We start from the raw sequence: 26,818 nt of genomic DNA on the forward strand, positions 1-26,818 counted from the left end.
TCGATTTCGCGTCGTCGTGGTCGTCGGTCCGCGGATATCCGTGTCAGACTTGGCCGTGCACGTCGAATTCGAGGGCTCGTTGAATTAGCACGCACTGCGCCGCGCAGCCGCGAAACATCTAACGAACTTATCGGCGAGAGAAGCGTAATTAAGCGCGGTGAATCAGTTACAATATTGACGAGTATCGGCTAGGGGATTCTTCGTCGTGTCGCTCATTGTCTTCTTTCATTACGAGACCTCGCTCCAGTGTTCCTCCGATTATCAGCCGTGAAGCGTGAATCACGGCGCACAGCGGCCTGGAAGCAGAAGCTCTCGGCCAAAACTCGGTGTGGTCCTTAGTAATAATGTGGTAATGACTAGTAATGATCTTTTGCGTGGAGAAAATATCGCTAAAAGAGAAAAGTAACGATTTGTAAATGATTCGAGATTTATCTTTTTTTTTTTTTTNTTTCTCATGAATAGTTGTTTTTCTTAAATATGCTCTTCTTTCGTTCTTATATTCTTGAATAGGAAAGGAATTTATATCATTTTGGATTTTATATTATTTAATATTTTTATTTTCTTACGTGGAAAAGCGCAAAGTGAATGTAACAGATTTTAATAATGTAAATGTCGACGATTTATTACGCATTTGGATTCTTTTACAGAAACTTTCAGAAACTCTTAAAACTTTTCCTGAATTATTCGCAAGAAAAAGTAAACACTCCCATTGTAAGGATTATTGCTGATATTGATCGCTATTATTGTTACGCTTATTTCAATGACAAATCTAGATATTATCTTCAGAAATAAGAAAAGCGTAACTAAATGTCGCATTACTTATCTTATCGTGGCGTGTTCTTTTAATGTGTTAAATATATAGGGTGTTTTATATTGGCATAATTTCAGAAATGAACTTAGGACACAAAAGTAACATAAAAAGTTCACGTAAAACGCAGTTCACGTAAACATTTGTCTTATCTGACTTATTTTCGGCTTACAGGCGTTTTCATGTTTCACTAATTCTCGTTACAAACTGAGCTAGCGTCCTCACACATTTCTGTCTTTAAGGAAGTGTTCAAAAAGTGACCACACCTTGAATTTGAAGACAACCTTCTTAACGTTTTATCATTGGTCTTCGAATAGTTCAAATATTCCGAGTATTTTTCTGATTCGCTGATTTGAATCTTCTTCAATACGTTGGCGAAGCACATCAACGTTGTCTGTCATATTATAAACCATAGATTTCACGTGACCCCACGTATAAAAATTCGATGGATTTGAGTCTGGCGACTTAACAATAACAACAATTAACAAATCTAACATTAATGAAGAATCAATGAAATAGGAAAATGTGCAACTTGGAAATGAACTTTTCGTGTTATCTTTGTGCCGTGAATTCATTTTTAGAATGGTGCGCGTATTATGAACCACTCTGTACATAATGCTGCCATTCCATTTGAGATAATACAATACGTAGCACAATTTCGACAGTGTAACAGATTTGACTAAAAGTTACTTTTGAATGAACGATATTCTTAGCATTGCATTTACCGATGAGGAATGATCGAAGAATAATAAACGATAATAATTTATGATTATTATTAAATAATAATGGCTCTATTTTTGGCTCTGCTTTTAAAAAGAGGAAGAAATTATTTATGAACGGGTAAAAGCCTAAACACTAGCGTCCTGGCCATTTGAATATTAATACAGTTAATATTAATATTATTGATAGAAAAATTCCTGTTCCTCGAAAAATTAACGATTGACTATTAGACATGATAAAACATTTATATCAACTTTAAGTGAAACTCGAGAAAACATATTTCGGCCAAGAAATATCTATCTTAGACCACTGTGCGGCGGATTGTCGACGTATGATTGATGTAATCGTTCGTTACGCCTTGCGAAAGTGAGCGGAGTCGGCTTCTCGCTTCTTCTTCTTCTTCTTGCAACTGATCGACGAGAAACAGATTAGGAATTTCAACGAGCCGGACTCTTCGGCACTATCGCGTGCATCACGAATCACGCCAAGGGTGGCTCATTTCGTTGTCTCTTGGCACCGCTGAAATTTCGATCGCTCCATATCTCGGCCGTGAAATAGGTGCGAGCGATTAATTTCGCGACCTTCTCTTCGCCTCTGATGCCGCTCCAAATTTACTTCGGGCAAGGCGTGCCGTCTTGTTCCCGTGATGCGCATCATCGAGTGAGCATCTCCGGCGCGCTATTTCGGTGTGCTTCCTCCTCGTCCTTCCCGGGCTCCGTCATTCGTCATTTTATCGGAAATGCGCGCTGATCGCGTCAACTACGTCCACGTTAATTAGTCGCGTATCACATTAACGACGGAGATTTTCCTTCGTGGAAACGCGGCAGCTAATCGACCCCGCCTTTATGCGGTAATTGCAGGCGCGGCTTTGAAAAAAGACGCGCGTCAGCGTTCTCATTAGGGGATAATATGAGTGCCGTTACGCGGACGATAAGAAATCTCGTTTCACGTAAGACATTTTCAATACATATTAGCGAGTAAAACTTTGTTCCCGGCTCGGGGGGAATATGGCGATGTAAAAGGGCGGGGCGGCGGCGATAAATCGATTACCGAGACGCGAGCAGAGAAGTGCTCGATATTATCCGCGTCTCAAGTTAACTCACTTTTTCCTCCCCCCCCCTGCCGATTTTTCATCCCCTTTCATCCTCTCGCGAGTCGCATCTCCTCTAAGAGAGGAGGTAACTAAAACGAATCCCAGTATTCGATTAACGGAGGCCCCCCGTTGGACACATCGGCTTTTAACGAATCCAAGATAAAAATAACGAATTGAAACGGTCGCGACGGTAATCGAGTTGCCGTGCATCAGTCGGCCCGCACAGAGAATTTCTCGAGATCTAATTGGCAAATATCATATTGCGTATAATCAATTATATTTCTACGTTTAGTAAATATTTGCCAAGGAGTATTTAAGTAACCATTTTACCCGTGTTAAAGTAACATAAAATCTCAGTAGGCCGTTTTTGCCACGAAATCCGAATTTATGCTGCGTGTATGGGAAAATTAGGGAAAATTTTTGTGCGAGCGGGATTCGCATAATAATAACTGCGCTTTCGTTCGGCGGAAAACCCGTTGACGACGATTAGACGTTCATCTTCCGCGAACCATTAAGAGAGAGAGAGAGAGAGACAGACAGACAGAAAGATCAACTTTGTCGCCGAGAACTTGCTTATAAGTTGCTCCGGCAAATTAATCGTCCGGCGAGACGCCAACCGCGTAACAAACTGTCGCCGACTTCAAAGATAACGTCGCCTGGTCTCTCTCTGCGTGTTCTCATTACGGCAACTTTACAGATTCCATTAAGACCTGCGCCGCCTCTCGGTGTTCTCCACGCTTCATGAATGATGCATTCCCACTTTTGACATTACGTTCGTTTCTCCCTCCACTCCTTTCTCTCTCTCTCTCTCTCTCTACTCGACGAAACGTCAAGGGGAAGAATGGCAATATCGGTGACCGTTCGCTTCTGACTTCTCCGAGCCCTCCGGCGGGATGGGAAGCAATCTTTCCGAATAGTCCGCTGGTGGTCGGCGGCTCTTTGCCACCTGGCGAGCCGCTGTAGACTTTTTCAAATTGGCTGGAAAACGAGACGGAAATTTGTACGACTCGTGGACTCGTGACGCGCGACGATACTCGAGTGTCCGAATGTCACGTGGCTTAAAGAGCCTCAGCCCCCACGCGGAAAACGCGACAATCAAAGGAAAGCTCTCGGATTCCTCGTTGTAATACACCCCGCGTGTATTTGTTTAACAAAAAGCGTCGGGAAAGCTCTCTCATTCGGATACACGATAAATCGGAAGCGTCGCCCTCCCCTGCCAGCCCCTCCGGCCCGGCGAAACGATTGCACGTGCAGCGCAACAAAGGCCGGGCGCTCTCGCAAAACTCGCGCCACTAAATTGTCGAGTTGCGCGAAACATTGGAATATATGTGGAATATACAGGGTGTCCCAGTAATAGCGGTATACGATCGAAAAGAGGAATGATTCCTCGTGAAAATATGAAGATCGAAAATGCGGAATAAAAAAGATGTTTCTTTTTATACGAGGCTTCCGAGAGAGTCGACTTTGAAAGTTAGTCAAATACGCGTGCACTTAGTTAAGACGTCGGATTTTAACACAGAGCGTATCCTCATTTGTACGTGTTTAGAAATAATATCAGTGTAATAGTGTGACATATGCTTTATCACCATACCGTTCTCGATGCATATCCGTATATTCTTGGTTAATATATCTTGCCTTTGTGACAAGTTGATAGAAATTGATGTTGAAGTCGAAAGATAGATAATGAGGCAACAGATCATGAACAGATTATTGTATCAAGTACGTCGTATACAATCGAAATCCCTTCAGCCACGTCTTAATTAACTGTACGCGTGCACGGAGAGCGATAATTTGCTGGCATAGCGAATTTTACGCTGTCGCAGCAAAATCTGTCAGTTACTATGCGGGCGGTAAAACGATTTGTTAAGAGTACTAATTGCTGTTTGCTGAATTATTTGCCTGAACTTATTAACTTTCACTTATGTAAACTTTTACTTATATAACAAAGCTTATCAACCATTACTTATGTAACGAAATACCTTGCTATAAGAACAAATTAATAAATAGATAGGAAAGCGTTATTTTATCTTAACAGCAACTAAACGTGGACAACAAATTTATTCGCGGCCGAATTTCTCTACCCTGGCGACAAAACTGCTTTCTGCTCTAATTGCTGATAATTCCGCTAATTTGGTTATGCCGACGAAATTTGATCGCTGTCGCAACGAATGTGCGGTAGCAACGACGGTTAGTAGCTGCAACAGCGAAATTATTTCTTTTTCGTGTATTCGATTTCAAAGTTGATTTTCTTAAAAATAAAGCCCCGTAAAAACTTTCCTACATTTTTGCTCATTTTTTCGAGAGGAATTATCCCTTTTCCATGATTACCGGACCACTCTGTATGTGTGTGTACATACTATACACATATATATATTCTCGCCGACGTTATCTCGCGGCAACACAGATATAATAATACACGAGACCCGTTCTCTCTCTCTCTCTCTTTCTTCCTCCCTCACATGAAACTGCGATTCCGCCGCTACATTGCCGCACGCACGATGGGCCGTCGAGCATCATTCATAACGTCGACTATTATTCACCCAGACCCGTGTTCCGAACTCTCTTTTATCGATAAAAGCACCTCAAAAGTGGCTTCTCGGCCAATCGGCTGATTCCTGAGTCACTTTCGCAGTCACTTTTATCAATAAAAAAGAATTAAAAATGCCTCAGTACCTGAGTATATCCGATATGCAATAGCGAGCAACGTCGCGAAGAGGTCGGCCGGCGAGAAGACGCGTTTCTCACGAGCGGGAGGCAGCGAGTCGCACGAACGTCGTGACTCCGAGGGCGTTCCCGGGTGAGGACGGCGTCCACGTGGTAATCGATCGCGCGAGAGAGCGACCGGTGACAGCGGCAATCCGGCGGAAATCCGGCGGATAAAGCGGGCGCGATCGTAAACGTCACGCGAGCGAGCGAGCGTCGAACGAGTCGAATTCGTTTGCGCGTCGTAATCCGCTGACGACCGGTGCGACTGGAAGCCGCAGCGAGAGCCGAAAAACGAGGTGGAGAAGCGCGGAAAAACGGATTCGAACGAGACGAGAGAGAATCGAGCACTCGAGATCGTCGATAAGGACGAAACAAGCCGGGCTCTCAGATGATAGTTGGACGAGCGAGAACTTATAAATACCAGACGGAGGGAAGCTGCGCCGTATCGGACGTGTCTCAAGATGAACGAGTACGCCCTTTTTATATCCCACGAGGTCTCGCCGAGGCTGGCGCGAAGGGACTCGGGAACCATGCGAGTCACCCTTCCGTTGACCTCCTTCAGGAGGCACAGCGGATGTGTCTCCACGCTCTCACGTGCCAAGCCGCACCCGAAATTGCTCTACGTCGCAGTGCCGTAAGTTCCCTCCGATTGTTCCACTCCGGCCTTCGGCGATTAAAGACGGAGGCCTAGTCTCTCTCCGTCGCGAAGAACCAGTCACGCCTCTCCCGGAGCGCGATTTTCCCGCCGATATCGGGAGTACCCGTAATCATCAGCTTCCGGGACTTTTATTCTCGTCAGTTTCTATTCGAGCTGCATGGTATAAATGAACATTTCTCCCTCCGTCCTGGGACCGCGTTGAGGGGATGTCAAAGTCGATGACGAACATGATAAGTGTCGATTGTGGAGAGGCGATCTGTGAAATGTTATGTTATGTTAACACTCACACTATCACGCTACTTTTTTTGGTGCCTCGCTTAGAATAAATCATGCTGTTCGATGCAAGAAACGATTTATTATTTCGAGGGAAAGTTGTTGAATATTTTTTTATACAATGGTGTTGCTTTCTTCTCAAAAGTAATTTCTCGCTTGTGACAATTATTGTAATGTTTGGGTGAAAGTGTAAGGAAAACGTGATTATTGAAACATGTTATGTGAAAGCCGAGCTTTAATGCGAGCTTTACTGCGCTATTTGTAGAAAAGTTATTCAATTTGTTGTATCGTAAAAATAAGAGCTTTGTCTATTTAAATTTTTTTCTATACGATTTCCGACCTTGAAATATGTTTCATTTTGAAAGATGATTACTTACGATATTCTTGATATGTCATTCGGTGTCGGTCGGATACGTTTCTAGGCGGGTTTAAATTTAGCATCTTTGTTATTCATACCTCAATCCGGACGTGCATCGAGGTATCGTCGATACCTCGTTTCGAAGGTATCATAAGGTGTTCCGCCTTGCAGAAAAGATGCATTAGGAAATGAGGAAATAATTGATGGCGTTTGATAATCCGGCAATCACGGTTATGCGGATACTGTATAAAGCAGACATTACCTTAATGCAATTATCCTAATGCACGCGCGCGCGATTATACGGACCCGCTGAATTCGTCCGATATTAGAGAACACTGTGTAAAATTAATACTCCAATATTTAGAAAGAAAAATAAATTTTTCATATTTGATGTGCTCATTTGATTGCTCATCGTTTGCACGCGTTTGCATATTTCGAGTTTTTATTTGCATACCTTCGAAGTTATTTGAGAAAAAAGTTTGGGGGGCCAACTACACAGTAGTCCCCCCCCCCTTCGGTCCAAATTTCTTAAATTTTGTTCTTATCGCGCGTAATTATTATTACACGTCATAATGCACAAAATATTATTTATGTTAGAAATAAAAAAATTTCATTTGAAATGTGTATCATTTTTATTTGAAAAATAATGTTAATGTAATTATGTAAATATTGTTATAAATATATGCCGTTCACATAATTATATTCATAACGTATACAGCACACTTTTAATCAGGATTGAGAAGAGTTACATTGAATCAATTAACAACTCATTACAGCATAATTTGTTCGATGAGGTAAGGGTTGCGTTTGAAACGAAATTTTGTTCGTTTAAATAAAATCTCATTGGTACACAGAAAAAATTGATACCAATTCAAGACTCATATTCTCGTACTTTCAAGCAAGAATATATAAATCTTACATAAAGATAAAATTTCCTCTTGCACGGAGAAATCCTATATAATTCCGTTAAAAATATGTTCATGTTATTAAAGAATAATTTTCATGAATTGGGAAGCAAAGATATTAGATAGAAGAAACAATATCTTCAAACTAAGAACGGTAGGAGTTTGAAGATATCGTCCTCTCTATATCCAATATTCCCTTCCCTATTTGTAAAAATTATTCTTAAATGGCAAGAATATGATATTTTTAGTGAAACTATATAATTTTCTTATAAAGAAATTATTTGTTTCATCTTACATATTTGACCAAGTAATATTTTATTTGATTAAAAGATATTTCAAATAATAGCGTTTTTTTCTGTTAAATAATAGAGTCTTCTCGAAGGAAGCAATAAAATTTTCACTGTAATAAATAATATTTCGTATATGTTATGTCTATGAGACAAATTTTGTAAGGAAACCTTCTAAACAAAGTCAAATAAATAAAAATACTAAATTTAAAGGAACCTTTTCCTCTGTGCAGTGTTGCTTGAGCCAGACACACGAGCGAATCCCCAGGATATTGCATTTAAATAAACATACTCGCCAAAGACCAAGATAGCTATCAGGGGAGAAATATTCGTGTATCTCAAACCATCTCGGATGGTTTCAAGCGCATACGATGCAAACGTTTGAAGAAGGAGCGATCTTCTGCACGTCCCGAACGTCTACAGCGCTCAGAGTTCACCCCGTCGACGTAGCTTCATCTCGCTGATCGCCGGTTACGTCCAGAATCTTGTCCTTTGAGACACGAGACTCGCGCATAATTTTGGAAGCACTCAAATCCGCGCTGCCCGATATGTTATATTCACCGGCCGAGGGCGAATCGGGCAAACCGCGAAATTGCTCGTTCGCCGCTGCCCAGCCGCGGTGAAACGCAGCGGGAAATGAACTCCGCGCCGGAATCGATCGGCACCAAACCGTTCGACGATCACCCGGGCGATCGGGAAGCGACTCTGTAAGCTTCTCCATCGATGACGTATGAAATTTCAAGGTAAAGAGATACTCTTTAGTTAGTCCACGTGGTAAGGAAACGAGGTGAACAGAGGCGAACTGAGCAAAGTTTCTTCGGAGCCGGTGATGAAGTTTGTTTGGATGCGGTAAAATTGATGAAATTTGGAGAAATCTTTTTCTCACTGTCGACACATCCGACGACACGGGGTGGTTGCGTGGCCGGTAATTAACGATTAAGTGTGCGTGAACGCACACTTCCGGCGAGAATTGACCGGAGCCAATTAGAAGTTTCGACGGAACCCCAATCGACGGCCTCCCCTCTCACTCTCTCTCTCTCTCTTTCTCTCCCGGGCGGCTGCTGAATTGCCGTTGAAACCGCCCACGTCGCGAGATGTGTGATTAATCGTTAGCAGCTTGCAACCAATTAATGCCCGGCGACGTTCGCCGAGGTGTCGGCGTCGTTAACGACGCGTGCGATCGATTCCGGAGACGCCGGTAAACATGCGTCGTCGCTCGTTTTATTAACGCCGACCGGCGAATTACGCGTTATTGAGCAACGATCTTCGCGTATCCGGCGTCGCTTGGCTGTGCGATTGGGAATACGGTTTAATTAATTCCGAGTTGAGTCGAGCCGCGCGAGCTGCCGCGTGGTTGCCGCGCGTCGAATAAATGCGGTTGAATTATGCACCAGCTTTTAATGAGCCGATGCCGGCTCTTCTGCACGCTGAAAAGTCGTCGGTGGGGAAAAAAGGTTAAATACCCGGCGTCCTCCGGAGATTTAATAAATGACGCTCGTCGCATCGGAGATTAATGGCGAGCCCGGCGAGAACTGGCGGATCGGTTCACGTACGTGACGTCTATTAAAATTGCGCGCCGAATTCGATCGATCGGCGACACGCATGAACGCACAACGCCGGCCGCGGTGTTCCCGACTGATAAACGAGCGCGGGTTTCGTCGTCGGGTCAATATTAGACGTGCAAATTAAATCGCACTAATTCGGCGCCCTTTCTTCATGAAATTCCACGTTTACTTGCAAAAAGTCCAGTTTAACGTTCGACAATAATTTCCATCGCGTTTTCCACGACTCTACTCCATCTATCGGGCAGACGATGAGTACGGAAAACACTCGCCGGTTTTGACTCGATGAAAATGCTTTTTCGGAAAAACTCCTCAACCGCATTTTAAAATGCGTGTCCGCCAGATAATGTTGAGGCGATCGAAGTAAGTGGTAATCCGAGCTGGTGAATAAGCCGCATGAGAGAGAATTTCCCAGCTCAAGGTATTGATGAGATCCTTCGTCCTTTTTTGCAGTATGTGACCGCGCGTTATCGTGCGGCAGAATCACCTGCCTAGTTCCATCGCCGGTAAAAGGTCTTTTCACAAGTTTTATGGGTCACAGCACCTTCACCCAGAGCGGAAGAAATCATTTCGGTAGACTGAGCGGCATTTTTATTCAATTGGAATGCGGAAAGGATGCAGGGTGCCTCAGATGCTTCTTTTCGAACAACCTCGTGATAACTAACGTTTCCTGAGATTATATCGGCAGGGTCAACTATTATAGTGTTTCTTAAAGCTTAAGGCTGGCACTTTAAGCTGCACTGTTAAGCTGTACGTACCTCGTGGTATCTTTACATCCGAGGCACGTACCTTGGAATTTCCCTCGTAATTACGCGGGGCTTTTATTTCAACTCGCACCTCCAACTTTGGCGACACGTAGATAACAGTGTAGGATGGAACTTTATCTTTTTCAAAATCACTTTGAACTGGCTCACCCGAGATCTCCTCTCAATATCATCTTCATGTGTTTAATGCATTCACTGCCACGTGTACTGTTTTCGATGCACCCTGAACTCGATGTCCATGCTGACCGATATTTTTTTTGTCATTAAGAGACAAAATGTAGTAAAATAATTTGTTTTATCATCCATTCGTACTTTGTTATCCCGTTCGGAGCACTTTTAAAGTGAACCGATTTCGATGCACGCTTCATGAGTGTTCGTTTGTTATAAAATATTAGGAATTCGGGTGTCAAAAATGCTAAAGCTAAAACAAAACGGGTAACATTTTGTTGTGACTGCTTCAATAAACCATACTTATGTTTCGATTGTTTCGATAAAATATATCGTACCATTCGATTATGAACGCAAAAAAATGTTCAAGAGGTTATATTTTATTTGTCTCAAATAAGCTATGGTTTCTTTAATGTGTTCGGTTTTATTCTACAATATCTTCTATGTTATTCTTTAATTTTTAATTTTGAAATAAATTTATTTGTTCTTTTGAGTTCGTTGTTTTTGAAGTGAACTTGTTCCGCTCTACTGTGCATTTTATACTTTAAATATTCACTTTTATTATAAATATATTTTGTTATAAAGTGATCTATGATCTAACGGTTCTCGTCGATCGTTTTGCACATTTCGACGACACGCAGCCCACATTCTATCAACAAGCCACTCATTAAATCGAGATATCGCGTTTTTCCATTATTAAATATCGCTATCGTCGCATACATAGCAAATTCTCATTAGCATTTTAGCTGTAATGACCGTTGCATCGAAAGTCTTCCTTAGACAGGACGTAAAAAATCGGCATTATCACATTTTGAAAATCATGGTGATGTGCCGTATTTATGTTTATATGATTTCAATCTTTAGACTAATATCATCTGAAAATTGTATCCATTTGAAGATATCGTTCATTCTATCCAATATTTTTTTCCTCTCAATTCATAAAAATTATTCTTGAGTAACAAAAATATATTTTTATTGAAACTATGTTATCTCTTCGTGTAAACGAGTTTTATGTTCATATGAGATTATATATTCTTGCACTTATACGTATAAAATGCGAGTCTTGAATTGATATTATTTTTTTTCTGTGTGAACAGCGTCGATTTATAGATTGTGTGTCCATGGAACATTGGATCCTCTAACAATAATCTTTTATTTTAGCCCATTATTAGTAGAATATTTAGAACTTATACATGGACAAAGTTCCTTATAGTGTGCAACACGATCTGATACAGTAGTGTCGCTTTTGGTGACGAACAGAAAATAGAAGACAACGACATCTCTGTATAATATTTAACAATATATAAAACGTGTTGTTTTGACAGGTTGAAACTATTTTTTTTGTCGAGGAAAAATAATTCCGAAACTGCATAATTTTTTCGCGTTAAACTTCTAGATAAAATTTTTATGTTGAGCGTATATTTGCATATAAAGTGTGTTATTTCGGCAGGAAAAAATGTTGAATATCAATTCAACGGAAAATCTTCAAACAACGCAATCACATTATATTGTATTAATATATGGTTATGTTGAGAATTCAACATAAAACTTTTAACAAACTAAGGACCGATTTTAACACAGGAACACAATGTATTTTTATGTAGATTACGCGACAATTTTGTGAACGTCACGCGTTGGAAGTCTCTCTAGAAGCGAGAATAGGCGCGGCCGGTCACGAATCGGACGCGTCTGTCAATGACATTTATATTTCAGCAGCGACAAATATTGGCCATGCAGGCTTGGTTCTAACAGGCGCAAACAAACGTTGCTCGTGCGTCTCGCTTGAGAAACACATTTTTCCCGTAAACATCGCTTGTTTCCACGCGATATCCCGTATGGAAATTTCCCAAACGTTCTTAAGCAGATAGATTTTAATCAGATTACTCAGAGTTATCCCAAAAAAGTATAACATATTGTGATACCAATTAGGAATTCCATTCTTATCTCAATTATAAGGAAACTTGAGGAAAATATTGGGGAACAAACGAAATCTGTCTGGATTTCCCAATTTAAAATCCCTACTTTATTTAATTGGTTAATCGAAATCGATCCCAATTAGGTCCCAATTAGGTCCCATACAATTTTTTTTATGGGGAACCAAATAGACCTTATTTTCCCTGCGTAAAGCTTTTCAGATATTTTATTCCGCATAAATATAAAATAGAAACCTAAAGAAAGAAATCTTTGGATAAATGTTGGGCAGAGAAAATGGAAAATGGAATCTGAGTTTCCCATTTAGAATTACGCTTTGAACAGACATTGGACTAAGAAAACGGAATCTGTCTAGATTTTCCACTTAGAGTCGCGCTTTAGAAAAAAAACATTCCACCTCGTCCGAATCTCCACTGTTGGATTTCACAATCAGAGTCCATTCATTTTTTGGGGAAATCGGAAGACGGATTCCAATCAGACCGCAGAAAATGTTCTATGCGGGATGCCGTTTTATCAATCGCACCGGCGATCGGAGCGCAAATGGCCGCCACAATCGACACGGCCGGCTATTAGTCGCGCTGAATAGCAAGGTTACGCGATTAATCACAGGTTTACGTAATACGGCGTAACTAACGATCGCAATCTCGAGGAGAAAAATGCCGAAGACCCGCACTCTACGCAGTCTACGCCGGCGTTCGCGGTCTCCCGCGATGTAAACAAAGAAAATTTAATTAAGCGGCCGTGCATTATTGCAGGCGAATTACCGTGACCATGGTAACTGCTCGCTTCCGACATTGTGGGCTCTTTGAAAACACGCAATTTCGTTGCTGCCGCATCGTACGCGGTAGTGCGAGCTCGTCGAGCATCCATTGTATTTTCGCCGCGCGTTTCCGCGGCTCTTTTGTTACTTAACGGAAATTTCATCGACGCCCGTCGAGAACCCCTTCAGTGAGACTCTTCATCCGCCGCGTTTCGAGTGAACTTTCCGGAAGAACCATCGAAAGAGAGAGAGAGAGAGAGAGGGCATGTGGATCCGCGCGAATCACCTTCCCAGAGACGCGTGAGTGTCATACATCCCGGGGGACGATTTCGGCGCGGTAACGAGCAGCTATGTGGCGAATTTTCCGATCTCGGAACCGCCATCGACGGACTCTCCCTTGGGTCTTAATTAAATATATTTATAACGCAACGCAAGCTGGAAGAGATTCAACCCGACGCCGCTCGGTGTTACGAAAGCAGTCTCCCGGCGCGTCGTTAGCGTAACCAGGATCTTGCTACACGCTTTTTTTCCCCCGCCGCCACATGTTGATCGTACCAAGGTGGAGATAACTGCTGGCGAGCTGCCGATTTCTGACCGAAGTTCGGTTGTCTAAACCGAAGGTTCGGTTCTCCGAAGTTTCGGAGGTTTCAAATCAACCAAACCTCGGAGAGCTGAACCTTGATTCTTATAATAAAAATTGATTCGCCCATAGTCAAACGAGAATTTCGTTGATTCAAGTAAACGGGTTTCTCAGAGCACCGGTGCCTCCTCGCCAGTCTCCGGTTGAATGCGTACGATTTCTACCTGGAGTAGATAAGTGATCGTCGGTGCCTCGGCGAACAAGATTCCCTCCCTCTCCCTAAATCGAGTTATTAATCGGCCCGGAGAAAATTGACGTTCGAGAGAGATTCCAGGATTCCGGGAATCGTGGGCGGTATTGTTTTCAGAGCGTTGGGAAATAGCGTTTCACTACGCTGCGCGCGTTGCGAAACGTACGACGCGACTTATTTCGGATTTATTTATTTTCGCCACAGCGTCACTCCACTTACCTCTCTCGGCTTCCAGCGCTGTTCTATTCCCGTCTGTTCGATTCACGTCTGCATGGTCGAAGACCTCGGACGGTTGTTTTCGGTGAATCCCGTTTCGGAGGCTGAAACGCGAGGGGTTTAGTCTTTAGTCGGGATTTTCGGCCCGGAAAGAAGCGCGCTCTGCCGAGTCAATAATGGGAGTATAAAAGCGGCGGTACGTAAGCGGTACAGTAGAGATTCCAACGCGAGCCTAAGAAGGACGGAATGATGCTTCGCGATAGAGGAAGCCTCGAGTCTTGTGACAGCGCGGCAATAACCGACCGGACCGAAATAGACGCGCTGGAAAGTAGAGGAAAATATAAATTGCGACGATGCGCATCGGTGAAAATAAATATCCGCGGCGGATACACGTGATTCGTTTTTCCGGCGATTTCCAGTTCAACCGTCTTTCCTGAGTCTCGGGATTTCAGCCGTACGGTGAGCCTTTAATTCTACGACACAATAGGGGAGCTGAGATAGCACGAAATAGGATTAATTTCGATTCTAATATCCATACAGCACACTTGACCCGAGGAACATCCTGTGGACGCCCCTCAGGATGTCCTCAGGACATCTGTGCTGTGTGGGATAATGTAATTTCCCGCATAAAAATCTCCCCCGATTTTTCCCCCATAGAGAAAAGGATTTCTTCGGGCTTAATCAAATTTCTTTAGTTGGAGCAAATTTGCCTTTTGGCGTCTCTCTTTGGTCTTTCCTCCAAATTACAATAGTTATCGCAGGCAACGAATTATTTGAAAGGAGGTAACGCTGGAAAAATATTAAAAAACTCCTTTGTTTCAGTGGAACAATGTTTAATGAAGACATCTCGAAATCACTGATACTGACAGACAGTTACTAGACAAACAGTTACCCGAACTGCTTCTTTCATTATGATGGTTATATAATTACAAATACCAAATATTTTTCTCTCAGTGTAGAATTCGAGGCTCATGAGAATAGTTAACAAGTTTCAATATCGTCAAAGTAGGTTTTTCATTAGTCTGTAAGCCATTTAAGTAGGCGTAAGCTATCCTTAAGAGCGTCAAAGTGGCGTCCAAGTTTCGGGCTCTATCTCTCTCCCTCTCTCTCTCTCCCTCTCTTGTTCGCCGAAGCCAAGGAAATTCTCGTCCTCTCGCCGAGCAGGAAGAGAGCTAATCAATTTCACCCGTTTCTGCTCACCGTCGAACGCGCCGCATTTATAGACTGCAGAAACTCATAAAGGTGTCCGGACGCGCGCGATCAATAGTATATTTCAATGCGCGTCCCATTCATCATGCCCGAAGCTCGGTGTTCTATCACGGCCGTATTCCATCCCCCCGTCTCTCTCGACAAGCTGCTCTACGCGATCAGGACACGCGGAAACCGTATTCCGTCTTCCCGCCCGGGCGACCTACACGATATCGCAATATCGCAAGTCGGCTTGATCGAGCTATTAAAATGGTATCTCGCGGGCGACGAGCGATCATTAATTCGATCATTAATTCGCGCGGGCTTCCTCGCCCCACCTTTCTCTCTCTCTCTCTCTCTCTTTCTCTTTTTTAATCTTTAAAAAATGTTTATAATTATTTTTATCTGTCTTTTTTCGCACGGACATGAATTTATCGGCCGATCTGAGTTTAATTCGGTTTTAGATATGGACTTAGTTTAGGGTTTAAATTTAGTTCAGTTTTGAGAGTTTAAAATTAATAAATTTGTAGCTCAATCTTTTCCTTTTCCTAAGCATATATAACTCAAAGTTATTTTTAACCCACTCTCTGAAGGAAAAGCGGGCCTGTCATTCTCATTTTTAATTTTCTTCTGCCTTCGCGTAATTATTTTTGTTTATGTGATTTTCAGAATCGACGGAATGCATTGTTATTTCTTTCCGACTCTACTATGTTCTCTCTCTCTCTCTCTTTCTCTCTGACGTCACGTCCCAAGTGGACCGACGTGAGGAAAGTCGGCGGAGACGAGACCTCGCGCGAACGCTCGATTTCGCCGAAGGAAGGAGCTTTTTCCCGCATGATCCGCTCTCCTGGATGTTCCCCTGAGTGAAGAAAGAAATCTTTCTCATTGCAGCTTCGACGTGGAGAATGGCGCCTCGACTTTGGACGGCGGCGCCGGGGGCGGAGGCGGCGCCTCGCCGAGCGCGGGGCTCGTTCTCCAGACGCTGCCCCAGCGACGGGAGAGCTTCCTATACCGGAGTGACAGCGATTTCGAGATGTCGCCGAAGTCGATGTCTCGGAACAGCTCCATCGCCAGTGAAAGGTAAGCAGGTTACCGCGTTACACCTCCCCGGGAGATCGATATCTCCCTCGAGCGCGACGAGAGAGGCGCGTTGTGAATCGATTATCGGTAAATCGGGGCTTGTCGATAATTAGCGGCTGCGAGGGACACGCTAGGTAGCGAGGGGTTGGTGGTAGGCGCGGAGGTTGCTTCGACACGGGGATGTCGAGTCAAAAGTCGCGCCGGGATTTATGACGGCGCGCCTCGGGTAGTTTTGTTTACTATTACGGTGCCAGACGGTGCGCCTAATAACATTTACCACTCCACGCTTACGACGCGCTTATAAACGCGGGCGTATTAATCAAAACGCCTCCTGTCATTCGTTCTTCCTCTATCTTTCGACGACCGCTCGCTCGGTGGAAAACTTCACCCGCGGGACGTCTCGCGCAAGTCCTCCCCTACGCAAGTCGATACGTCTAAGTGAGAATCGCGCCTCGACGCACTGAGAGGAATTCTGGTAAAATTCTAATCGTTCCCGGCGGCTCAACCGTCTTCTTTTGGTTTCGACCTAAATGGTACGCCGAAAAAAGCGCTAGAATCGAGTAATAAACGTAATTACCTGTTTTCCAGTCTCTAAATCAAGTAATATTTTCACTTCAATTCTAGTTTATTTTAATAACACTCATTTGAACGCAGCAATACCTTAATTTGCAAACGAATTACCGAATGTAAGTGTAAAATGGTTTTAAATTTAAGAGAGTATTTATTAAAATTATATAATGCTTCTCTCCCATCGAAGAAATCGTCTTATGCTTACGGTTATGCTGATTCGATAGCCCTAACATTTATTAGAAGAATGTTTCTTACAATTAGCATTTTTTTTTCATTTGTGCGATCGTAAGTATTCATCGGAAATTCAAATGTACCTGAAATTTGCTTCTTAGTGCGTCGAGTCGTTCCGCGAGACCGGTGCAAATGACGCGCGCGAAAGAAAGCGGCTGAAAATTTCGAAATTCCACATGCATCACGTCAGTCGAAGCAACGTTCGCCCGGCCGCGGAAATATTGCCGACATAATTCTGTACAAACAACGCGCTCACACACGAGCGCATCCCCAATTGTGTGTTTTCCCATTCGTTTGAATCGCCGAGCGAATTGTAGCGATTGCGGCGATCGCACTAGTCGTTCGTTTCGCCACCAACGAGGTGCTGTTAAAGACCGCGTGGGCTTATTTTCTAACTCTTAACGATAACGATACTCTTTCAAAGTTACAGGATAGGATATGTTGGGTAAATCTGTTGGGTTAAATTCTCTTCGGCCATCGAAAGGAAGGGCCCAGAGGTGATTGACGCGACGGATGATATTATCGATCACTTTCAGTCACCCGATATAAAGTTTGGGACACTCGAGTTGTAACGAAATATTGATTGTATACGGAAAAGAAAGTTTGATCGAATCTACCTGGCGATGGACAAAACAAATACATTTGGTGGAAAGAAACCGACATTTCTGCACTGAGAGGGAAAATATTTGAAACGTAAAAGAAATATTTATTCGGTAGGCGCTAGTGACATAATTACTTCAATCTAAATTTTCTTATTTAGATAGAGTAAACAATTGTTTTCGTAAAAAGCTACAGATTTAAGAAAATATGTATATATTCTCATTCGAAAAGAATTTTTCCCAGTGTGGAGATATGTACCTTGATATGAATAAATTTGTTATTAGTGCCCGTCAAATAAATATTTTTTTATTTTTTAGATACTTAGTTTTTCTTTCAGTGTGGTTGTAAGAAACGAATTTGGTTTATAAGAACGAGAAATTCTGTTTTCTTCCAGCGAAACACGTTTGATTTGTTCATTCTCACGTAAATTCGATCACACAGACATTTTTTTCCATGTATAATTTATAATTTATTATTTTCCCGATACAAACGTATGAAATATATTAGATATCTGTGCGAAACTGCATTTCTGTTATTATTCGCACTGATTTAACACGAAATTTACCGACAGGATCTTCTCGGGCAGCGAAAATTTTTTATAGACGCTAAGGGTTTCAGTAGAATAGCTGATTTATTGGTTTAAGCAATTTTTTACGCCTTAAATTTTCGTCTTAATAAGTAAGTAAGTAACACACAATAACCGTGTCTGAAGTCTTAAACTGAGAAGCCGTTTTGTTCGTGATTAATGACAGACCGTTGTTTAAATAAAAAATGATAAATAATGTCAGAAAAATTTAAAAAAAAAGATAAGAAATGATTGTGATAAGAATGATCATTGTCTAAATAATGATAAAGACAAAGATTTGAGGCATAAAATATTGTTTTAAAACTACAAGTCATCCATTCCGCTGAAACCGTGAATCTCGTAGGACCGGCGGTCTTTATTCTCACCTTGCCGATGGCTTCGGTACCGAAACGACGAAATTGTAACATACACATTTCATAAGATTTCATGCATGCTACATATACGACACCAAATCTCTCCTATGATTTTACAATAGTGAAAGTCTGGGTTGGTTGGAAAGTCAAATCATAACGTTCACACCGTTCCAATTGTCCGATTACGTATGGCAAGAAAAGACACGCTTAATAGTCCCTCAAATAAGAGTCTGGACATCTCCTACTTCTTGCTTCTTACTTAGCCTGGTTTCTTATTTGATACAAAATGGCGGAATTGAGAATTGTCAAATAAACGGACTCTGTCTGTAATCAAATCAAGTCTGTAATCAAATATTTTAAGATGGGAGATCAATCATAATGCGATAATGGAAAAATTAATTTTCAAGAAACTAAGAAAAATCAACCTTGACAAATAGAATTATATGTAATGAGATCAATCACGCGTATATCTTGAGAAAAACGTGCCTGCATGTAAAATATTCGTCATAGAGACATTCTAGTGGTAAAGCAGACGCTATTTTTTATCAAGAAGTCGGAGATGCCCAGACCTGCTCGAGAGACTGCTGACCATTTGGTACGCGGTTATCGTTCGGGGCATTTCGTTCGCAGCGCGAACGTTTCCGCGGCAACGAAGGGAATCGTCGGTAATGCAGATGCCTCTTTCGCGGTGTTGCGCTTCTACTTCAAAGGCCGAGGCCGATAAAATGGATAACGGGCGCGAGTCCGTTGGTATTTCTCCGACGTGTACGAGCTTACCGCGACAAGATACCGCGAATATCTTGCCAGATAACGCCGAGTCCTGCGACTCGGACGGTCATCGCGATCCCGGTTGATGCGCGTCGATTATCGAGGAGATGCTGGAACGACGGCCGAACTTCGGCGGGAAAGCGCCTCTTCGTCGGAATGAAAGTCTGTCGGTAAATTGCTGACACTTTAAATGCGACACGGGGACGAGCGTGTTTAAATCCCGTTGTGTGTTTAAATTGCCGTTCCACACTTTGCGAGTGTACGCGCTTTAACGCGTGTAGGGCCTGAAATTTTGTCAAGTTATTTCGGAAAACGATGGGATTTGTAACGTCGATGATCACCGATCATTCCAGCATCCCCTTGAACGCGAAGCGGGCGGCTCCGTCTTTTTTTACATAATGTAAGTTTTATTTTTATATTATTTTTCCGTGGGAAGCTCACAGGTAAACCCGAATAATAATATTCGTATGATGTTGACAACATATACACTTTTTACATCTGTAGAGATGTTCTAAACATACGTAAAGTAAGTTATATTTAACTAATGTAATCTATTGAAAATTAATAAAATAATTTGTTTTAAATATAACGCGCGCAATTTTAGCATTGTACGATGTGACGAGAAATCAATAGTGCATTTGGGGAATTTCATTTCGCATTGATGGAAAAGGAAAATAAGTATTACGCATATTGTGTCTGTTATAATCTAAAAAACACTGTATTTTCCCCATTTAAAAGATCACAGGTGAATTTAAATAATAAAATTTCTACGTCACCTGCACGTACACACATCGACTCTTCAACGTTTAACATGAAATATCTTTATAATTAACACCAAATGCGGATACGTTTACAATTTTATAGTTTAAACCGATCTGGACTAGTAATTTATTTTTTCTCCTCTTGCACTATGGCATCTAATTTATAGTATTTTACATAGTTTACATTGTTTACGTGAAAAAAGTCCATGTAAATATCACATAAGCAACACGTAAATTATTCATGTAGACGTGATCCTAAAATCTACGGAACAATCCCAGTTGCGTCGACTCGCCGACATGATCCCTTCGTTGCTGCGCTTCGCGACTGACGCGTCACGTTTCTTCTTTGCATGCTTAATTATGAAATTAACGAATTTTGGAACATTCGATCCGTGTCGCCGCCATCTGGTCGGGACAACTGTACGCAAACAGTCTGTAAATCGTCCTCATGATTTTGTGTAGCTCTCGTAGCTCTCTTTCGCTGGGTAGCGGTGGTGCTTATCGTTAATTATTCTCGTCTCACACGTATCACTATGTCTCGTGTATACTTCCGATTGTCCATGATCGGCGAGATAATGCTTCCGTTGCAACGATGATCATTTCGCGAAATTAGTTGAGATCGCGAGAGTCACGTATCGTTCATTCTCGGAACTCGAGAAACTCGCGACTGTGAATGTCGGCCGACCTTTCTTCGCGGGATGTTGATGAATCAACGATCATTCGATTGGCTTCTAATGTTTCACGACGTTTTACGATCATATACAACACAGGGTGTCCCAAAACAATGTATACGCACTTTGAATGATTATAAAGTCAGCGTTCATTAACGCACTGTTCACATTTTGACAACTGAAATCTACAGAAATATGAATAATTATTTTTTTTGTCAGTGTTTATCTTCAAATTCACGGCAGTGCAGATATCGCGAAGCTGTTAAAGTGTGTATATATTCTTTTGGGACACCCAGTATATGCCGAGCCTCGGAAGCATCATCCGTCCGCTGTATTTAAGTGTCTTATCGTCGCTAGTGGGTGTGGGGTATGACGATATGATGTATGTGATCCTTGGGTTACAGGTTCAAAGAGACAGAGCTTCCTGTCGAGCGAGCGTATGTACTCGATCCTATTACTTACTCCTCTTGTTTTACTTCGCACACTTGAACCCCTCACACTAAACAAGCCGTTCGAGCAGCTCACCTGTGCATAACCGACTAGTCGCCGCGCGCGAGGAACTTCGCCGCGCCGACACCGCCCACCGAGTCCACTTTCCGAATGCACGGGGAAAACATTGCAGCAAAGACCGCCGCAAAATTTTCTAATGCTGGAATTGCGACCCCTAATCATATAATATTCTTAGAATATTATATAAACATTATTAAATATTAAAATAATATTCTTATAATATTCTAAGAATGTTATGTGATATTTTTTTAATGTTATAGGAATGTTCTATTAATGTCAACTTCACATAATATTCTTAGCATATAAAAATGTTCTTAGAATATTTAAAAATAATAATAATAATATAGAAAACTATATATAAATTTAAAAAATATATATATGTATAAATTTTTAATTTTTGATAATACAAGTTTTTAGTATACAATAATAAAAAGAAACATTTTTACACAAAATTATTTCGACTTTATTTATATAATAAAATAATTGGTATTGCAATACATTTGAAGTAATAAACTACAATTATATATATATATAAAGTTGAATATTTAAGAAATATATAATATTACAATAACATTAAATAATATTATTTTTTTAATATTATAGAGGTGGATATATAATCATCTATTAATATTCCAGAAATATTACTATTTAATATTAATAATATTAAGCGCTTATAGGGACTGATGTATTGTAATCATTAATAATGTGTACAATGAAATACGTCAGAGATTACAATGAAATACGTCAGAGATACATTAGAGATTACAACATACGTCATAATTTCGGTTGTGATTCAACATCACGAGATTTTGTGGTAATTTCTACAACCTTTTCTCCGTGCAACAAAATGTTTCCCCACGTCCGTGCATGATCGTTCGATTTTTGTGTGTAAAGTCCCCCGTTATATTACCTGGAGAGTGGTGTCTCACGAAATTCTCAGGGTCGTAGTCTCACCTGTTTCACCTGAACTCGATCGATGTTAGCCTCACGTGTGCCCGCTCAGAAGCGCCTGATTGCGCCGCGTGGGCGACACGTGTCCCTGCAACCTTCTGCCTCACTCGGTGCCTCGCTCGAATTTCGTGGCGGTTCGGCAAAATCGCCACGAGATTTACGCGTGCGTTGATTCCCGTTGATGCACGCGATGCGTCACCGCTCGTGTTATTCTCATTCGAAGGTGGAAGCGGTAACTAATTAAAAAGGAGCGTTTCCGTGTAAAGTATCTGTTAAAAATCTGCAATCAGTTGGATTAATATGCGGAAACACTTAAAGGAAAAGTGCCAAAGCTGACATAAGTATGGTAAACAAATGTATCCGAAAAAAATATAAAATTTATAAAATAAATTTCTCGACTATTAAGTATTAAGCTCTGTCGGAAGGAATATGAATTTCGTCTACAATACTACGTACAGTAATTGGAGCTAAAGTGACCGCTTCTTGCTTGCGTGTTTGATTGTATTATCAGCGTCGTCTGATTTTTCGTTCTGCTGAAATTTTGTCGAAAATTAAAATAATCAGCGGTAAATAATTTATTTATCGATACTGTTTTGTAGTGTGAGTTTTGTATTTTTTTATTCAATTCAATTCATTGGATTTTGTGCCATCCTCTGTCTGGATTGAACCACGCGAAAAAAGTAGGTTGCTCTATTGTAAACTGAAATAATTGTAAAAAGTTTATTGGTTTTTTAACCGACATATCTGAACTTTGCTGCGAAATATCGTTTTACAGAATACAATTGAAGCTACCGATAATTGATTTTCCTCTATTTTTCTTGTTAAAGATTATTGTGGTTTTTCTTATTCAAGTTTGTTTAAGATGGTTGGAAAGAGGAAATTAAGAAATCACTTTCCACATAATGAAGAAATAACATCGTAAAATTTTTCAAGTTTTATAAGTAAATAAATAAATTTTTTAAATAAATTTTTTAAATATGTTAAATTGAAGATATCATGTAGGGATATAACAAATGTATAAAATAAATATACAAAATAATCCAATTTCAGTACTTTTATTTTTTCGATAATTTCCTATAGGCAATCTCTCTCATAGATATGTTAGTTTCGGAGCCAAGTTTCAAAAAACGCCAATCCTCAAACATTAAAAAAAATAGTTATTTGTAAGAAATATGAAATAATTTTTGTAAGATTATTACATATTTTGGTAGAGAAGTATTGCTGGCTTGCATTCACGTACATGAATTTTAATTTTACACTTTCAACGAGGCCTTAGATCTGAAAAACAAAAAATATATATATATATATATATCGGTTTTGATGCTTTCCCTTTGTTTCTCTCAATTTGTCGTAAAGAATCAACCGATTATTATTTTATCCAGGGATTGCAGATTCGAATTGAAAATGGCAGAATCGCGGCGGTGCAATCCACGCTTGTGAGCAAAACTATTATTATTCGTCGAAACCTGATCTCTTTACTGTTTTTTAATTATGTCACTCTTTCTCGTCTGCTCCCCTGGTTATTTGTCTATTAATGGTTATGAGAAGAGCGACCGAACAAGCTCAGTCGCGAGATCGTACCGATCTCACACACACACACACACACACACACACACATACACACAAATACGTACGCATACAGCTTTAGCATAAGTTCACGCAAATCTCGCGCTTTCGCAAACTGCGATATCGCTTATGGTTTGTTCCGCGACGTAGCTATACTGCTGATTAGAGCGTAGTTTTGGATGATTGAAAACACGTGTCGTTTTCCGCGATCTGAACGCCAGGAGAAATCGTTCGCCGCGTATAAAAGCGTCCTCCTGCTGCTTACAACGCCGCTTTTCTCGCTCGGGATTCACCGGAAATTTACGGAGCGCATCGCAACGCCACGTTTCTTACGCTTGCGTTTCTCTTTTTTCTCATGCTTGGCGGAGTTTTTGCGTTTCCTCTTTTCTTTCCGTTTCACCCCGCAAATACGATCCAGAATACGCGACGGCGACGTCACGCGAGCGTGATTACTCAGGTCTTAACCTTCCCGTTTTCTGCGAGTTTTCACACGCGTCTAACTATAATTAATCGCATGCTGAACATAGTTGAACCTCGTCGAATAAATACGAATTCTTATTTTCAGGATATTTACCGATCAGTACAGGTAAGTCGCATCTCATCAACCTAATTTCAATGTGCCTGTGACATCGTTGCGAACTTGTCTGCGATCGGTCGAATGTGTGTTCGGGTGATGTGTGACTAATGTTACGTAAATCAATCGTACGAGAGACCTTATAAATGTTTCACGGTAAACTCACGCAGCGAGGAACCCATTTAATTTAAGTTGAATCGACTAAATTCTCGTTTGATTATGGGCGGACGAATCTTTTGCTTGCAATAACCAAAGTTTCGTTGTCTAAACCGAAGGTTTGCTTCTCTGAAGTTTCGGAGCTTTCAAATAACCAAACTCTACGGTTCAGAGAGCTGAACAATTCGCCGTTCCAGCGAAACTTTTTTCTGCATCGTTAAATAATTTGAGAAGCAACATTTCGGGACTGAAAAGATGCGCGATCCGTGAGTCGCGCGGAGGCTTCTCGCGCGACGCGGCCGCGATGGCAATGCGTGAGTGAATCTCAAGTGAATCGTGAGAATCCAGCGAAGGAGGAGATCGTCTTCCTCGTCGCTGTAATCGACGTTAATTACGGGGCTGCCTTTGGGCTTAGCGGGAGAGACGAATTGCGTTCCGGGCGATCTTGCCCTGCGTCCATTATTACTCGGGGCGTATTATGACGACACCCGGGTCTCATTTTACGATAGAGAATGAGTGCGACGTGAGTGCACGCACGAGTGGAAGTGCAGACTGTGCAAATGTTTTTATCTGGGAGTTGCATTAGCGCGCAGATTGATAGCGTAGGATGCTTTCCGCGCGCACGCATGACTGTCGTCCATCTGTCGTGGCGTCCACCGTCTTCCGAAAACACTCGAGTATTAAGCTTTAATCAAATATCCTCGAGCAAATAGAACGGTATGATCGACGATCGATGAAATTCCCCCGCGAGTCAGGCGGACGGTCTTCTGATATTTCTCCTCTTTAACCGTTGTATATACGTACGTATGTATTATATATGGATGTAATATATTCGTCTGACAAGTTTCCACGGTTTTTTAGGAAAGGCCGCAGGAAAAGGCCTCTTTAGATTTAGTGTTTCTGTTTATTCGAATGAAATTTGTCCCATAGAAGCAACATACGGGAAATATTATTTGTTTGAGTACACATTTCATCGTCTCCTTCAAGAAACCTCGATTATTTAACAGGAAGAACGCTATTATTTGAAATAATATCTTTTAACCGGATAAAATATTATTCGGTTACAATAAATATGTAAAATGAAACAAATCATTTCTTCATGAGAAAATTATCCATCGTTTCAAATACTTTTTTTATTTAAGATGAAGATGCATATTCGTTGGAAAGTCCAACAATCGCATTTATTAATCGAAACATTAGTTTCTTCCGAGCGTGCCAATGATGAAATTGGTTTGGATGCAATAAAATGTATGAAATTCCAAGAAATGCTTTTTCTCAGTGTGCTAACGAAACGAGTAATAAATAACAATTGATGCAAATATTCATTGATGATCAACGAACATTTATATTCGTATTCCTTTATATATTTTAGCGACGCTGGTAAATACGATTTCGTTCGTTCCAATTATTGTGCTCTTCGATTTTTCGAAAAGTCGTTTCTTTAACCCCGATTGACTTGTCACGGTTCAAAATACTTCGTCCCCACATGGAAACGATGCTATTGTATCAATAGAATTGATTAACAGCGCCATAATTGGACGTCACAGGTAGCGATATTGTTGAAATTAATACTCCTCCTGAATCGAATTATTAATACAGTATATAATGTATTAGTTTTCATAATATTGCCATTGAACCAATAAGATTTACCCCAATTATGGCCCTGTTGACAATTTCCGTTGATAGACAATAGCATTTTTTCCGAGCAATGATCGTTTACTTTTCAACTCCGCGTTCGAAGGGTTGAGAAAATGTCTAAGGTGGGGGAGGCAGAAGACGCTTGTCCACATTTAAATCTTGATAACAAGAAACAATTAAATTATAAATATATATGAAAATCATAAAAATGAAGAAATGTAACTGATATATTACATTCTACAATATGATGATACAATAAAGCTAATAAAGCCAACAAAAGTGTACACATAATAGAAAATGATATACAAATATTTAAATATGTATATATGTACATATATCGAGTATTACTATAAATTGTAAATTATTTATGCGTATATTTTCGAAACAAAATGATCAGTAATTCTGAAATTCTTGTATAATGTTTCTACATTAATTCTTAATCAAATAATTTTCATAGTAGTTTTTCATTAAAATCCTAAACGTAATTTAGAAAAAATGAAAGAAGCAAGCTAAAAATAAGATATGAATATATATTAACTTCAATATAATATATTAATCTCAAAGAATGTGTATAA

General features: G+C 40.9%; 1 protein-coding gene across 8 annotated transcripts in view; it reads left to right on the forward strand.

The window, feature by feature from the left end:
* LOC106741891 (cAMP-specific 3',5'-cyclic phosphodiesterase) overlaps positions 1-26,818 on the forward strand; it is a 496,301-nt gene that overhangs the window by 362,524 nt on the left and 106,959 nt on the right. For 5 of the 8 annotated variants that reach the window (XM_014614302.1, XM_014614300.1, XM_014614301.1 and 2 more), the window contains 3 exons: positions 16,120-16,308; positions 21,253-21,285; positions 24,441-24,461. In XM_014614302.1, the coding sequence (XP_014469788.1) occupies positions 16,120-16,308; positions 21,253-21,285; positions 24,441-24,461 (243 nt within the window). The remainder of the gene's footprint in view (positions 1-16,119; positions 16,309-21,252; positions 21,286-24,440; positions 24,462-26,818) is intronic. The other 3 variants (XM_014614295.1, XM_014614296.1, XM_014614299.1) reach the window with 3 other exon arrangements.

Source organism: Dinoponera quadriceps, unplaced genomic scaffold (assembly GCF_001313825.1).
Source record: "Dinoponera quadriceps isolate SergipeBrazil2010 unplaced genomic scaffold, ASM131382v1 scaffold458, whole genome shotgun sequence".
Lineage (NCBI taxonomy): Eukaryota > Metazoa > Arthropoda > Insecta > Hymenoptera > Formicidae > Dinoponera > Dinoponera quadriceps.